Below are 16,594 nucleotides of genomic sequence, written 5' to 3' on the forward strand. Positions count from 1 at the left end.
ACAAAAAGATTTGTAGCAAAGTAAATTTTTGCAGGATTTAGGCTGTCATTTCAATTTTAAGGAGTAGAAAAAAGCCCCAATACATGGTTCTCAATCACAGCAAGGAATTCCTGCCCTTCAGAACAGTGCCAACAAAATATTAATACATTATTTTATTAATAGAAAATAATTAGGTTATTTACATTTGTCGTTGGTCCTTCTTCATTTTCTGCAACACAGCATTGCAAATTAAAAGATAAATCGTTACACTTCACAAGAATTTTTTTTCCAAATTTCTCTTCAAATGGCTTCACTTCTGGTTCAATACTAGAAAAGTCAAGTCTCTTTAAAAAAAGAGAAAAGAAAAATTGAAGTAAGATTTTTTTTCATCTTAAAAGGATCAGGAAAATAAAATGCTTCCTAGTGAAAAATTCCAACCTGTGCATCTGGATCCAAGGCAAAAAGTTTAACTCTGCTTTCACTTTTCAACTTGATTTCTGCTTCTCGGGTACTCTGTTCAAAGTAAGAAAAGCAATCTCAGCATCACACTATTAAACACAAGTGGTTTTCAACTTCATCCCTTTTTATGTGATGTTCAAAGTTTAAATGTTTTTAATTCATGCACTCTTCTCTCCCTAACTGAGCTTTGCAACTCCTTAATTTAAATTGCTCCAGCATATCTAAGCAAGCAGGAGATAAGGCTCCTCTCCTCCAAAGACTTTTCCAGGCCTGAAAACACAAAAGTGAACACCAGCACCATGTAACCTTCCAAGCTCACAGGAAGTATACACCACTGTAGCTCATGAAGCACTTCGCCTTCTTAAACAAAGAATAACTTTCATAATGCTACTTTTTTTTCCACTCAATGCATCTAGAATAGGTTTAGATTCTTGGGTGTTTTTTGCACTGAAGACCAAAATACGCATTTAAAAAAAAAATAAATAAAAGCAGTACAAATGTAACTTAAAGGTCAGAGCTATCCTGAGACCGTAAGATCTCTCAGGAAACAGGTTACCTAAATTAAGGAACTCCAACAGAGCTCTTTTGCTCTTTTTTTCTTTTCTTTTTTTTACCCTTGAGCTTCACTGCCAAAGAAGTGGTTTTCCTGTGGGTAGACAGAAAAAACCAAAAAATTCCAAAAGATAAACCCCTCAGACTTAAATTTACTTTGCAGAGCTACCTAAGTTACATTTGCAGATCAGGTACGCTAATCTTGCTTGGGATTTGTGGATATGTACCTATTAATACTAAAACAAAAGTTAAGTGGAACAGAACAGACTGTGAAAACTGATTGTATACATAGGTTAGTTTTTTAAAAAAAGGTATTATTTAAACAGTATTCTATGATTTTTAAAGTCCCAGGACATGAGAAGTGGACACATGCATGCACTAAAACTACCCACGTAGGCGAGTTACCGTACCCAAAGTAGCAGCTGGTTAAACAGGGATACAAGTATTACACACAAATATCTAATTTTGGATCAGCCTATACTGGTTAAAAGAAGCTGCCAAGCCAAAATGCTCATCACTGACAATCAGCTGGAAGCGATCTCCTGTCTACATCTGCTTTGCTGGAGGCTGAAGAAACTCCTAGTATGTCCCAGGAGTGAAAACAAAGAAAACCAAACCACCAGCTCTACAAGCTCAAAATGCTATTTTATGTGGATAATAATTAAAAAGAAACCCAAACCAATTTGACTTAAAGGATGCATTACAGAAGAGGAACTTCTGACATGATTTTGATTTCATTTACTTTGCTGTGTTAACTTTAACACACACAGAAGGAGAGAGAAGTTTCCGTGAAAGATATGACCCAGACAGGATGCTAGAAGAACACTGGCAGACTTGTTCAGCAGCCAGTATGATTGAGAAATACAGGGCTAGACTGTGAAGAAGTTTAAAGATGGCAAGAAGGCTGCATGTATGTTTTGGAAAGGGAATGGTCAGTGGCAAGAACTGAAAAGGAAAATGACTTCGTCATAGGAGCAAGCCAGAAACTGGTTCACCTAAAGCATCTTGAATAGGTTGAGATTCTTGGGTGTTTTAGGCAGTAAAGACAAATATGCAGTTTTAATTGACAGATTCAGAGGGAGTTGGTCAGAAGCCAGAAACTGAAAATCTCTGCAATCATCAACCTTGTCTACAGCATGGCAGAGACTCCATTTCCTCAATCCAGGTAACAGGGACAAAGCTTTCCTGCCAAGTAACACCGGGACCAGAAATGGTTAAATAGGTACTTGGGCACATTGATCCTGACAGTCACCCAGTTATTTAAAAGAGAAGTCAAATTTGTTTACTCTGAAGAGTAAAAAAACCAAAACACCACCCCACCACTCCCCACCCAAAAAACCCATTCACTCTTAGTACTTAAGTTACAGATCAAAGGAACATGAAGTAGGCAGGAGAGGCAGACAGACTGAGATACATGTGTGCACATCTGTGCACTGAAGCACACAATATCATCTCATTTAGTTAATATAATAACTAACAGCTGTTAATAGAAAAATGAAGGCTTGGACGTGCTCACAAAGGTTAAATCTTTCCTGGGAGGACTGTTTTTTCCCCTATTGTCAGGTGCTCTACAATCACCCCTGCAGGAATTTCTCTTTGCTCATAAGGATATGAGGTCAGCTATTGTGAAAATCTCCTTCTAGAACCAACAAAAATAATCAAGCAACTAGGAACTCTTCTAAAAGGTGGCCCACTGCCTTGGAAATCTTCTACTGGTTAAAAAAATAACCAACAAACCCAAACTCAAATAACAGCTGAAAAGACAATGGGGGAAAGAACAGAAGACAGAAAAAAACCAAACCCTGAAAACAAACAGCATTATAAAAACAAATCCAATTAAGGCACAAACAGGGCACTAATGTAAATGGGTAGATTTTCCCCTCAGAAAAAAAAGGCAAGAAAAAAATACACTAGAGCAAATTATTTTGAAAGGTAGTATTTCGTAAAGATGAACTAGAATGGGAAAAGTTGAAAAGCGTATTTTTAAGGAAACAGAAGTGTAAATGGGTTTTAACCATGGCATAAAAAAAATTAAAAAAAAAAATAAAAAGCCACTGGTTAAAGAGCTAAGAAAAATAACAGAGTAATAAAATACCCAACTTAAAGAGCTGCATGCTTCCAGTCAGATTATGGAAACAGGAAGCAGCATTTGTAGTACTAAAACTATATATAGGGGCTGCAGCACTGAGTAGAAGTCCCCCTCTGGAAGTCACATGAAACCTAAGCATTCCAATAATTCTGATTATAAAGAAAGAAAAATCATAGAATCATAGAATAATCAGGTTGGAAGAGACCCACCAGATCATCGAGCCCAACCATTCCTATCAAACACTAAACCATGCCCCTTAGCACCTCAAAAATCTTCCATACAATAAGAACATCTCATTTTGTATTTATTTCTGAAAAAAATTTCTATAGCCTCATGAAAATATGCCATTTGATGCTTACTGCTCTTCAAAAGAAAACCTGATAGTATGTACCACAATCCTATTAATTTCCAAACACGGCCAGAGCTGGCGTTACATTACCACATTATCACATCATAGCTTTCTGTGTACATGTGCTAAATTGATTACAAAGCAATAACAGAAAGAATTTAGTTGGAAAACCAACCTGGGTGCTAAAAGCCTGCTAATGTATTCTGACTGGATCTTTTGATACAATAGGGATTGAAAGATATTTGGTTTATTGCTTGTTCTCAGTTTATGATCTGCAATCCCTTTGGGAGTAGTTACTAGATCAGGCAGATCTTCAGAAAAGGAGGAGAGAGTACTCCAGAGCATAGTCTACTAGAAAAGTTACAAGAACACAGGGTGTGCCACACAGAAGAAAGAGTAAGGAAGTCACAGGAAGGAGTTTGGTTTCCAGGACTTCAATAGAAAAAGGTCACCACCTCCACAACTTAGGCTATTTAACAAAAATGTCTCCCCTAGAGAACTCACAAAACTTACTGTGACAGAAAAATTAGTGTAAGAGTCTGCAAATGGGCTGAGGAAAAGTTAGTTACTTTCCATTTATTTCTATTTTATTTTATTCTTATTTCTATTTCTACCACACCTCTACAAAAATAAAATTTCAAAAGCAAGAACTATGGCAACACAGGAAGCATCCACAAACTTGCCAGCTTGCTACAAACACAAGCATCTTAAAATATATTCATATCGTCACTGCTATTAAGGTCCTCTGGACTCTTAACAGTGAAAATAAAATTTGACTTTAGTATGACTAGATTTCTATGGAAATACTTTACCACTTACCTGTATGCAATAAAACAATACAAAATATGCAAAATATCATAAGCTAATGAAATAATAACAAACCATGCTGCTTTTTAAACAGCATGTCAAGATTTACATAAGTAGCTATAAGACAGCAGCAAGTTGAGCTCCAAAAGCAGAAACTGAAGAACCTCAATAACCACATCAATTCATGAAAGAGCTTCTAAGCTCTCAAAGCACCACAAAGTGACTGGAACTTTACTGGAAAGTGACTTATCTTTACTGGAAATTCATGTGGCTAACCTATGTCTAGTATTTTATATCCTGAGTTGGCATTTACAATATATCTTACCTTGGCAATTTCAGGATAGTAGTTATCAAAACTACTTGATAAGCTTTCACTTCTGCTTTGTTCATCATCTGAAATTATAAAAGCACATTTTAAAAAAATTAAAAAACAAAAACTCCAAAACCAAACTACTCTCAAAACCCTTTACTAGAACTATTTTTAACTCCTTCTACCAATTTTGATATCTGCATGAGGAGATAGGTACTCAATGCACAAATTTACATTACTTTGTCCACCATACATTGTAACTTGATTTCAAAACAAGCTCCACCTCTGTTCACTAGGCTCCCAGCTCTACTCTTTAACAATTACTGGATTTACAAAGCAACCATTCCGGTCGCTACATGCATCTTACAGTTCTAAGGTCAGTCAGGGACTACTGACTACAATTACTTTCACAGAGATAACATGCTTCTCATTTTTCCAATGTGCCTTTGTTGCAAACATCACATTAAATTGAAGAAATCTTCAAAGACTGATATCTCATTTTAAACACTAATGATTCCCTTTTGGTATACTGTGTTATTTGTAAGTGCAACAACCTCTTTCAGGTTCTTCTGGATATGCACACACTTGGTTTCATACCAGTTGCCCTCCCCACCCACTCTCAAGAGGAAAAATAAATGAGAGGACAAGTATCCTTTTATCAGCACTGTCAGATATACTCATAGACATTTCTTACAGATACCTGCCTTACATATTCTTAAAGGGCTCCAACAGAAAAGATTCTACACCCAAGCAATCTATTTCAGTACTTTAAGGAAATATTTATAGTCAAGGGAGCTACAACTAAATTTGAAGTCCCTCATTGCAACCACAATCTCTTATCCTGCCTAGGGCGACCACAAAACATATTATTCCATTTTCAGCAGCATTTTACACTTTTCAAAACAAGTCACTGCTTAGTCTCCTCTTTTTCTCGAGCTGCTTTGGTTGTGATTTTTCACCTCATGTTCTATTTTTCCAGACTTCTGCTCCATCTCACTATTCTTTTTGGGACTTAACTCAATTGGAATCAATACAGAACAGTTATTTTAATGCCAGAAGGTCAAAACTCCGATCAGCTCAAACAGAGAGTGGAAAAGCCCATGATCCTTAAGGCCAAAAAACCAAAGAAAAAAAATTTAGCCACAACAAAGCCCTTCTTTCCAAACGCACGTATGTAGATGACATCATGTAACTCTATTAGCATTGCTAGAAAACCTACTTACCTTCATGAGACTCTCCATTTCTCTTTTCTTGCATTGCAGCCTCAAAGTTAAGCTGAAGGATTTTGTTCAGAGTGTTTATCCATTCTTCCATTTCAAGTTCACTATCTGCAGCTAAAAGGTAACTACTCTTGTCTTGCATCTTCAGCTCGAATGCAAAACGTCTCACTTTATTGTTCTACAAGGAAATAAAAGATCTTTATAATATCTTTACACACTCTCTACTTGCAACCAAAGGAAGTTTCATGCACCTTCAGACGTTTTAACAAAAGTAAACTTCTCCCTCACCACTGCCACAAATGGAAGTACAACAGATAACAGGCTTCCTCTATGTCCTGACAACAATTCCTCCTAATGCAGCCCTATTAAATGTGTATCCAAACCCATTATTACAATATTTGTAAAAAAATAATCCACTGTGAAGCTGTTTTATCTGAGGCTGTTCCATCTCTCTTCAAACAACTTTTAAAAAGTGGTATTTAAGAAATACTTTTTTTTTTTAAAAAAAAAAACTTCACCTGTTTCTATCCAAGTTAACAAAACCCTAAAACCCAAGAGTTTTTTCCAGGTATGTTGTGCCTAACAAAACAGTTACACGCTGTACTGTAAATACAGAACAGAATCACAAGAAAAAAAAAATCATCTTTTCTTTGGCACTTGCTACAGACAAACATTCTACCAACACCCTCAACTTTTTAAAACAAAGAAAAGCACATAGAAGTAATATTACAAAGGTCAAATGAAAGCATCTGGAAGGGTGACTGAATTTAATACAATCCCCTCAACAGAAATCCCACACAAGAAGCTATGCAAAACATTTTTTACAGCTCATGCAAGCACAAAATGTAACTGAAATGAACTTTAATTTTATGCTCTTATTAGTTTGTCACGATTTAGGTGGGGTTTTTTTGTGTTTGCCTTAAAATTTTGTTTGATATTTTTGATAAATGCTTGACATCAACTAGTAATTCATGTTCTTTTCAGAAAGATTTTTCAAATTTAGTCTCCTGCCCTTTATAATTTCGTTCACTGTTTTTGTGAGATGCAGTGTGTCTAATTTTCCATTGAAAAACAGGTATGTAACATCTGACAAATGTTATCTGTATTTTAATGAAATTCATTTGCTATCAAATACAGAATTAACTGGATAACAGGTAGAATAATTATAATTACCTGGACCACTCCCATGCATGAATCTAAAAATATGGATCCTTTAGGTTCTTTTGATATTTTTTCATCTTTGTAGAAATTCAGGTTATAGGATCCATCACCGAGTTGGATCAAGTGGAAAAATCTTCTTTTAAATGACTAGTGAAAAGAAAGGAGGAAAGAAAAACAATTACAACACAATTATTAACCAGCTTCACATTACAAAATCCATAACTGCTATTTACACAGTAGGTTATAGAAAAAAAGCTTTTTCTTTACATATGAGCTAATAGGTATCCTCATAAAATAAATCAGGAGTCATCAATTAAAAAAAATTAAACTAATTGAAAAACCTTCAGTAAGACTGTACTACATTACTTGAAAGCATTTTTGACCCATTGAAAGGTATTTAAAACAGACTACATTACTGTACATAGTAGATGCTTACTGGTATTACTGTAAAAATAAGTGGTTTGTTTCTAAATAAAGAGACAATACAAATAAAAATTCACATTACTTAGTCCTTTTTCTACTAATAACACACCAGTCATTAGTATCCAGTTAAGGAAGTTATTTAAAGTACTGGACTTCTCCCACATAGTGGATTTTAAGTGCATTTTTTCCGATTTAAGCAGAATAAAAGGAAAGCAAGATTTCACATATGTAAATTACATACAAGCTTCCCTCTTTAATCCCACACCTTTTTTTTTAAGAAGTAAACCACATACAAATTGAGTTCTCAAAAGCACAGTGGTATTTAATATTGGCATTCGGTTTTTAACATGTGTAAGACATTCTTAAACTTACTCTCATTGTCACACTGATTGCACTATTCATGTTGCCTTTGTACAGCCATCCTTGTTTTGTTATTCCACCCTTCTGAGACCCAAGAGATGCTGCATCCTGGAGATGGGAAAAAAAAAAAAAAAAAAGTTTTGCACCGCAGTCCAAAATTGTTGTATTTATTGAAAATTTCAGAAGTCTTTTTTAAAAGATGGAATAGTTGTGCTCACAATGTAATTAGAATAATACAGTATTAATCCCTGCTGAAATTTTATAGCTTTTTAATTCCAATTATTCTATCTAAAGACAAGGGATGAAATTGACCTCATCTAACTTTTGATAGGTAACCTCGCCACATATACAGGCTTTCTCTATGACCAGCAGGGTGATCCAGTTTCCAGACAGCCAAATATTAGTCAAGATAAATCCCACTGAACCAGGGGAAACTTGAAGCATTCACTTATATTTAACTTTGTAAGCATTTTTATATATTCTAATCTTTCAGTGCAAGTGTTTTTCCCCCATTTCTGTTACCGAAAAGAATGTAAACTCATGCTTATCCAAAGCATTAATTGAGATTTCTCAACCCATTTTGCTTTAAATATACTACTTCAAAGACATTACTTAAGAATTTACAGAGAACTTTTAAGACTTCAAGACTTTTATTAGATCCGTCCTTTTACAGAACAGAATCAAAGTTTTCTAAGAGAACAAGACCAAACTTGGCAAGTTGACAAATAGCAGATCCTATGCATGCACCACACATCACATTTGGTTTGTGTTCCATCTGCCAGTTGATGAAACTTAATAACTACATCAAAACCCACAGGATGTTAACAACTAAAAAGCAGTAATCTACTATCAAAACCCACCAAAATGGCATATTTTGAATTCCCACAGAATAAATGCTAATTCACCAGTTCAAGTAATCTTTTAGAGCAGTACCAAGATGACTTTACTGTGGATTTCAGTTGATGTAACCCATTTTGACATGACAGAAACATGAATGGGTTAGATTATAGGAAGATTTTCAACTATCTAGAGGAGAAATAAATACTCCTGATAATTTATTATCCAAATATCAAAAATTAGCTGAGTATCTAGTTGAAGCCAAAACCACAAAACTTCCTCAAATGCCTCAACTACTACTTCTTAATTCCTTTTCTCAGCTGTTAAGAGAACATACAACAAAAACTGATTGCATATCAGGAACAGTCATTTGTTCAACAACTGAACATTAAAACCAAATTTTTGAATAGTATTAATTAGTTTCTGGAACTAAAAAGATGAACATTCTCCAAAAAGTTAAAAGTTAGTTTATTTATTCTGTCTAGCTTGCATGTTTTCATGCGTATGCATACGTGAACTTAAAAAAACTGCAAACAAAAGGGAAAAGATGCATGAACCTGTTCCTTCAGAAATTCTAGTCTGCTCGATACGATGCAAGTTGGGCCCAGTAAGGATGACACGGTCACCAGCTATCAGAGCATCGGACACAATGGCCCAGAAATGCTCTGGAAATTTTCATATGTCCCAGTGAGTCTCACCATTCAAGCAATACAGCCTACTTGTTTGATGTTTCCAAGTCATTAGCTGCCAACCCTGCCCTGTTACCTAGATGACCATTTTTCTTGTACAACAATCAAGATACAGAGACAACAACTTGAAACACTGGGTTTCCAACTATGATTTTCCACCTCCATTAGTGGGAGTTATCCCCAAGGAAAGGATGGTTTAAAACTATCTTTACAAGTGTAAAAAGATGAGTTATGGTCAAAACTTGGCACAAACCAACCAATGCTTTTCTGTAATTTCACAAACCATACACAGGACCACCCGACACAACAAGAATTCCTTCATTACCTGCATTAACAAAAAATAATATTTAGCTCTATTAAGAGTCTTTTTTCCAATTCAGGTCTCTGAGGCGCAGTTTCCCAACTCCTTTGAGCTGCATGCTGTTTTCTAACAACAAAACATTCTGTCATTTGGGCCTCTCTAGTTACACCACTTCTCCCTGTCAGGCAGAATTCCTGCCTACAGAGCCAAAACGCTACTGAATCTTTCCAGTCAAACATCTGTTAATACAAAGGAACCTAGAACACAGTTGTTAACACATGACTCTTACACTGAAAACATACTTCCTGTTTCCAACTGGTAAGTTCATTTCCTCACGTTTATTATTACTACTACACACCATGCTTCACTTTTTTAATGATCTTTCCCACAATCTCAGCTCCAGAATTTATTTCAACAGCAACTGTTTCAACAAAAACAATTCCTTATCTTGATCCCATACCCCTGGCTGATTTAAAAATTCCATTTACAAACATCTACCCGATGGTCCGATAGCCCAAATTAGTTTTGGAAAGACAATGCTCTTCTTTCCAACGATATAAAATGAAACTAATCTTTATCTGGTTTTCCTCCAGACACTTGCCGTTTGATATCGTTCTGTTTATAAATCAGCTTGCTTAAAGAACACAAACAAAAGCAAAACACGAAGAAAGCCAAACAACTTTTAATCTATGATTTGCATATATGCTTTTTGGCATACAAAGATGTTAACGTCCGAAACAAAAAACCTTCACACTAATTCTTCCCTTGAGGAAAGAATTTATGGTGCGCTCCACCCTATTTCCATTAAGCTCCCTTTTCTCCCTAGCATTCTTTTTTCTTGTGTTTATATTTTAAGTTCCTTAGAGTAGTGGACCTTTTCTCCAGTGACCATTCCTCTAAAAGAGATGCCTGCTCCAGCAGGAAACTAGGCAGAAGGAAACAGGAAGTCCTCTCCTCTCCTCTTATACTTCCTAGTAAAACACAGACCAGCAAAGCTGTATTTTTTCAGTGTTTAACTAACTCTGGCTGCAAGTATTTTTTCTAGTAAAAGTCACTGTCAATTATATCTCCATTTATTTTTTTTCCACATTTAACTCACTAAAACACTTCTGTTCTCAGAAATATTATTGTAATAAATAATGCCACAACTTTTTTATTTCAGTATAATATAAAGCAATTATTTCTGTCTTGCAAACAGGAAGATATGGATATAAACGCATGAAATTATTTGTCCAAATATTATAGTGCAGATTAACATCAGCACTGGAAAAACAGCACTCTGAGACTCGCTGTTCAGGAATCCACCTGTTCAGATGCACTCTCTGGACTATTTCTTCACATTTAATCCAGGAAAAATTGTAATGAACTACTTATTTCACATGCAGCAGTTCTGAATAAATGGAATTTAGAAGCAAAGCAGTAACAAGTCAAAGGGTAAAAGCCACAAAAAAAAAACCCTTTTTGTTTTATTTTAATTCTCTCCTGTGATGTAAGAGTTCAAGTACTTGTGAAAAAAAACCCAAAACCTAACACACAGGCATCTGAACCCTGTTTCGAAACAGGGTGCGGTAAAAATGAAATAAATCACACAAATAACAGAAACAACTACTGAAGAAAATGCTTTGACATTTGAAATAACACTTGAAAATTGCTCAAGGCCACAAATCTCTGGCTACCCCAAGCCAAAGCTAATGACAAAAGAGAAAATACCTTTTACTTTCATTCCATTTTTTTAGCTTTTGTTTCCACAGCGGATCTCCATGTCTTATCCTATAGACATTGTGGGAAACTAATTTTAACTCACACTGTATGCTTTACTGCCATACATGCTTAAGTGTGTGTACTGTCATGTTGCAACATGATTTTACACCTATGATTTTACTCAGCTTCGTGATTAAATCACATGAAAAATTTCTCTATATAAGTCCGTCTATACAGAAACAAGTGTAAGACAAACACATCTTATGAGAGCTGAAGGATTACACATCATCGAGTCTTAAAACTTCGATTTCACTCCCTGTCAAAACTTGTTCCACTCACCAGACAGATCTCAGGAGTACAAGGCTATTTGAAAGGAGATACATCTTTTGTCAGTTGGGTTATTCAAGTTAATCTCTGTTTTCACTTACTGACTTACTTAACCCAACTTGCAACATCTCCTTATCCAACATTCTTTACATTGAAGGTAACAGAAAGTAAGGAATTTCTACTATCTCACCTCATCTTTATCTGCTTCTTCATCCACTTCGTATAAATGAACTGGAAGCTTCTCCGGTTTTGGCCCTTTACTATGGAAAAAAAAAAGCTTATAAAATACTACAAATTTTGTGATTAAATGTTTTATAGCTGCAAAAATAAAGATGTTCTTTCCCTAGATGAAGAAGAAAAAGCCAAGAATAACTGAGTAAAAGTATGTATTTTTCACAAACTGTATTTCTTAGTCACCAATTTTCCTAACTCACACATCTGGCCACAGGCTCTCTTTTGTTCTGCTTGTCACTGTCCTTAGATGTAACTGGATAGAACCAAATACCTTGACATTCACTGCACTCGTAATATCTTGGGAGCAAGAATTCATACCTGTAACCACTGACTCCTTTAAGACTGAAACATTTAGTTGAGTTCCTATATACTAATGTGGTTTCTGTTCAAGGCAAGTGAAAATCAATTACTAACTTCTACAAAATCTGTGAGCATATCAGAACTTTTCACAGGAAAAGAAAGCTATTCCTTAACTGATGGATGCAGGAGAGTAAGTGGGGAAGACATAGATCTTCCAGAGTTCTTGGATTCAAAAGCATTCAGCCACTTGCAGATATTGAAAAAGTTGGAAAAGATTTCTCTAGCAGATTATTTATAAAGTCTGCAATAAATGTGGATTAGGCTCTAACCATCTCTATTCCCTTAGCTCCTAAAAAGCGCTCCAAAAGCTGCCTTTGAAGCTACAAAACCAGGATATGACTATCTTAGTTTCATCTAAACATAAGCCTGTTTTAGTTACAACACTCACATCGACATTGTCAACAACACAATTCCTTGTTTTGACCTGCCTATTAATAAGGCAGCGTTATTACAGTATATTTCCAGAAAATGGTTTAACAAGATTTTATACCATCAAGTTCATCATTATAAATTCCATCCAAGGAATCTTTATCGTCTCTACTGACCAGGAAACATTGCTAAAGCATATTTCAAGCTACATAATACATGTATTAATATACTTCTGTAGCAAATACATGAATATTAAATAGTTAAAGAGTTTCTTCACAAATCCAAAATCTCTATTACACCACTAGATAACATACATACTTTGGAAGCTGTCGAAACTCTCCTGAGTAATCTTCATATCTGTAGTTAACAACATGCCAGTCTGAATTGTAGGTTTTGATGCACTGTTTTAATGAAAACCAGGTATCAATATTAACTGGAAATGGATTAACAACATTCTCTAGATGCACACACACAAATCTCACCTCTTAAGATGTGGCTGTTTATTAATTACTACAGTTACACATCGAACTCTGCAAATGCTGCACACTCCCCTTTCTTTTGCAACACAGACTAGCGCAATACAGCATTTGGCACCAAGCAATGTGTTTCAATAGGCTGTTATAATTTGCTACACGTGTATCTTATGGAACCAGAAAATGGTGAATCACTCAGCATCTGTATTAACCACCTTCCACTGTCTGAAAAGTTAAAGCGGCATTTTGCTGCAGTCAAAAACGTGATTGAGCCCTTAGAAAACTCAGCATTAAAACATATTCAATTTTGCAGATACTAAAAACATCTTTTCTTTAAGTTCATACTTGTAGTACTATTAGATTAATATTTAAATTTAAACTACATGCCTCCAGTTGTTGAAAAGCGATAAAAATCATGAAGCTCTGGACTAGATCACAGGAAATACCATTTTACTCCACCCATGTTGCTACAACAAAAATAATGATTTACCTTGGCTTTGACTGAAGTAACATAAAACTGACAAAATCTGTTGCAGAAACCATATGGTACAAAACTTTATTACATGAATAGACTTTCATTTACATATAGCATATAATAACTTAAAAATATTTCCTTTATATTTCAAAACACAAGATGAAAACTTGACAAACAATAGTTCCTACAGCAACTCATTAAACTTTGTGAATTACCTACAACACGCCTTCCTCCTTGACTACCTTCTTCAAATTTACCTTAGAGCTGTTCAGGTTGGGTTTTAAGGGTATGCATCACTGCAGAGAAAACACTTTGAGGTCTGAGGCAGATGCAGCTATTTGGAGCTCTTTCATTTTTCTTGGATTTACAACAGACATTTATTTGTATCAGATGTTACAATATCAGCTTAAAGTATTCAGTAGAAAACCAGTAGATAATATAAAATATACAAAAATTTTATATCTTTCCTTTCTAAAAGGCTTCAGCAAGACTCTAAATGAAATACCAACATCAGTCACAACCAAGGCAATGCCAACATAAGCGAGCAGTTATGAGGAACTTTAGGTTCAAGGAAGTTTTTCCTACACGTAGGATACAAACGGAGCAGGCATAATGCATTTTGGCCTCTACAACTGTTACGGTTATGAATACTTCTGTTCCAGCAAACTGTACAGGATTATTATGAACAAACTAAGAATAAGTGGTCTGAAACACTTGATGAGGAAAAAACAAGTCATTTTGATTCATTCAGATTTACTATTGCTCCCAATACTATGCACGGAAATTCATCCATGTCCATCTGGAAAAGCCAAAAGCATAAAGAAGGTGAGGTAGAAGCATCTGCAAAAGCCATTTACACAAACAAAATAACTCAAAGCTATCCTGTAATCTTTCTTTTCCAGCCACACAGAAACAATACTAGGTTCTCCTGGAAATTCTCCCTTGAAATCATTGACAAGTGAATAGCAATGAATATTTAATATTTTTTTCAGGGCTATTTTCCCTGTTTTTTAAATGGTAAATGAAGCAGGAAATAAAACCAATTCAGGTGTAATGCTGCTATTACACACAGTCACATGCATGTATTACCTCAGTTACAAACAAGCTTTGAGCTTCCTTCTCTGCATTTTCAGGAACCGTTGAACGAATGTATCGACTCTGCCGTTTCAATAAGGCTGTCTGATAAACAACAAAAAACAATTAATGAAACTTGCAATCAAAGGAAAGATGACACAGTATAGCAACACTCATTTATTCAGCTGTACCTAAGTTGCCAGAAGCTCAGCAGAAAACATCCCATGAACATATTGTTTCAGAACAGCCGATTAATAAAGATTTACTTTCATTCCACGACTGGCAACGTGTTGTTTCTTTCACAGGAAGGGCAAGATCAGAAACAGCAAGAAACAGACACCACAGAAAGTGTTTTCCTCTATTTTGTTAACATGGGCAAGAAAATACTAGTAAAAAAAATCCACTATGACAACTTAAATGCAATATTTTGAAGACAGACATTACAGCTGTCTTGTTACTACACAAAAACTATTACTCAAGAAAAGTAACAAATCCACATTAAAATAAGAACAGCAGTTCAACTGTAGATCTCAGCTGGCAAAAAAACAAGACTCGCGCTGTTAGACTAAAGGCTTAGAAAGAAGGCCTGGATGACTGAAGTATATGCTTCAGCCTACCAAAGCCTGTGTATCAACTCAGAACTTATTCCTATTCTATGCCTGCATTCAGAGAGGCATAGAAAGGCTGCAATAGACCAGGAAATCTCTCTGTGACTATGAAATTCTGCTCCTCAGAGTAACACTGAAGCAAGCCTTAGGACCATTTGAACTTCTAAGTGTAAGAGATGAAAACTTCACAAAATCTTCTGGACCACAAGTGAAATTAACGACACAGCAATAGAGATTATTCTGCACCACATAGAAAAGAATCTCACAGCTTCGATCATCAGAGCTGGAGAAAAGTTTGGACAGCCTGGACATGGAAGGGGGCGTGGGGGTAATCCCTCACCCGTTTGCAATACTCCACACATTGCAGCACCAGGAAGGATCAGAAAAATGTGAAAAAACTCCACTTGTCAATAGTCAAAAAGAAAGGGTACACAAGTATATTACTTCAACTTATCTCTTTTGAGAGCCTGATCCGTAAGGCGATTATTTATGTCATTACCAAAGCCTCATCTCATTATCTATGGAGGGAATTTGAAGTTCAAATAACCAAGTACAGTGAAGATTTAAAGAAAAAAAGTTGTCCTATACTCATGGTCAAGTCATTCACCCAGTCCAGAACTCTGCTGAAAAGCGACAACACTAAATGCTTAGGGGAGAGGTGGTAAGGGGTATTAAAAGCAAAACCGACAAAACCGAAAGTATTTCATGGGACCAATAAATCTTGCAATATGCAGCTTAATAAAACTTTCAAGAAGATATTTGTTCATATGCTAACAGCATCTAAAATGAAGGTTTTTGAATTCTAGAAACATATTCTTTATTTCAAACCATATTGAGTTTAAAGTAATTATTTTACCAAGCTACAGGAAGAAAGTTCAGCCTGATATTTCATAGGAAGTTATTAATACTTTATATAATATAAAATACGTTAAAACATTTTCTACAAAAATGCAGCTAGAGTGTAGGGTTGTTCGTTTTTTTTTTCCAAACCAAGCTGCGGGTGGCATCTTTACAGGCACTTTTCATGAGAAAGTCATGGAATCGTGAACCAAGTCCTATCACTACAGGGGAATTCGGTAAAACTGAAGTAGTGGTACGCTTCTCAACAACGTCTGCTGCTGTTATTCGCCAGACAATTATCTGTACAGTAGCATTTTTCTAGTCTTTCACACACAAAAAGATTTTTATCTTAGTAGCGTAGCAAGATTAGTTGACAAAACTGAATAATTTTGTCAATTTTGTTCATGTTAGTGACTGTTTTAATGCATGCTGCCTCTTTTGCTGCTCCTCCATGAGCTGCAGAAGCTCACTAGAGACCCAGGAAACATAATAGATATCATCTTTCAATTTAGAATAAATTCCTAAAAATAATGACTAAAACAACAGCACAACAGTATCTTAAAATGCAAGCATGCACATACATCTAAATTATATTCC

General features: G+C 35.4%; 1 protein-coding gene across 16 annotated transcripts in view; it reads right to left on the reverse strand.

Annotated features, from left to right (window-relative positions):
* Positions 1 to 16,594, reverse strand: part of DOCK9 (dedicator of cytokinesis 9) — a 120,597-nt gene that overhangs the window by 59,880 nt on the left and 44,123 nt on the right. For all 16 annotated transcript variants that reach the window (XM_069878801.1, XM_069878783.1, XM_069878756.1 and 13 more), the window contains exons 3-11: positions 14,565 to 14,654; positions 12,846 to 12,928; positions 11,755 to 11,824; positions 7,722 to 7,817; positions 6,939 to 7,073; positions 5,769 to 5,943; positions 4,561 to 4,628; positions 418 to 492; positions 183 to 323 (exon numbers count right to left, since the gene is read on the reverse strand). In XM_069878801.1, coding sequence (XP_069734902.1) covers positions 183 to 323; positions 418 to 492; positions 4,561 to 4,628; positions 5,769 to 5,943; positions 6,939 to 7,073; positions 7,722 to 7,817; positions 11,755 to 11,824; positions 12,846 to 12,928; positions 14,565 to 14,654 — 933 coding nt within the window. The remainder of the gene's footprint in view (positions 1 to 182; positions 324 to 417; positions 493 to 4,560; positions 4,629 to 5,768; positions 5,944 to 6,938; positions 7,074 to 7,721; positions 7,818 to 11,754; positions 11,825 to 12,845; positions 12,929 to 14,564; positions 14,655 to 16,594) is intronic.

The sequence above is a fragment of the Phaenicophaeus curvirostris genome, chromosome 1, assembly GCF_032191515.1.
Source record: "Phaenicophaeus curvirostris isolate KB17595 chromosome 1, BPBGC_Pcur_1.0, whole genome shotgun sequence".
In the NCBI taxonomy this organism is placed as follows: domain Eukaryota; kingdom Metazoa; phylum Chordata; class Aves; order Cuculiformes; family Cuculidae; genus Phaenicophaeus; species Phaenicophaeus curvirostris.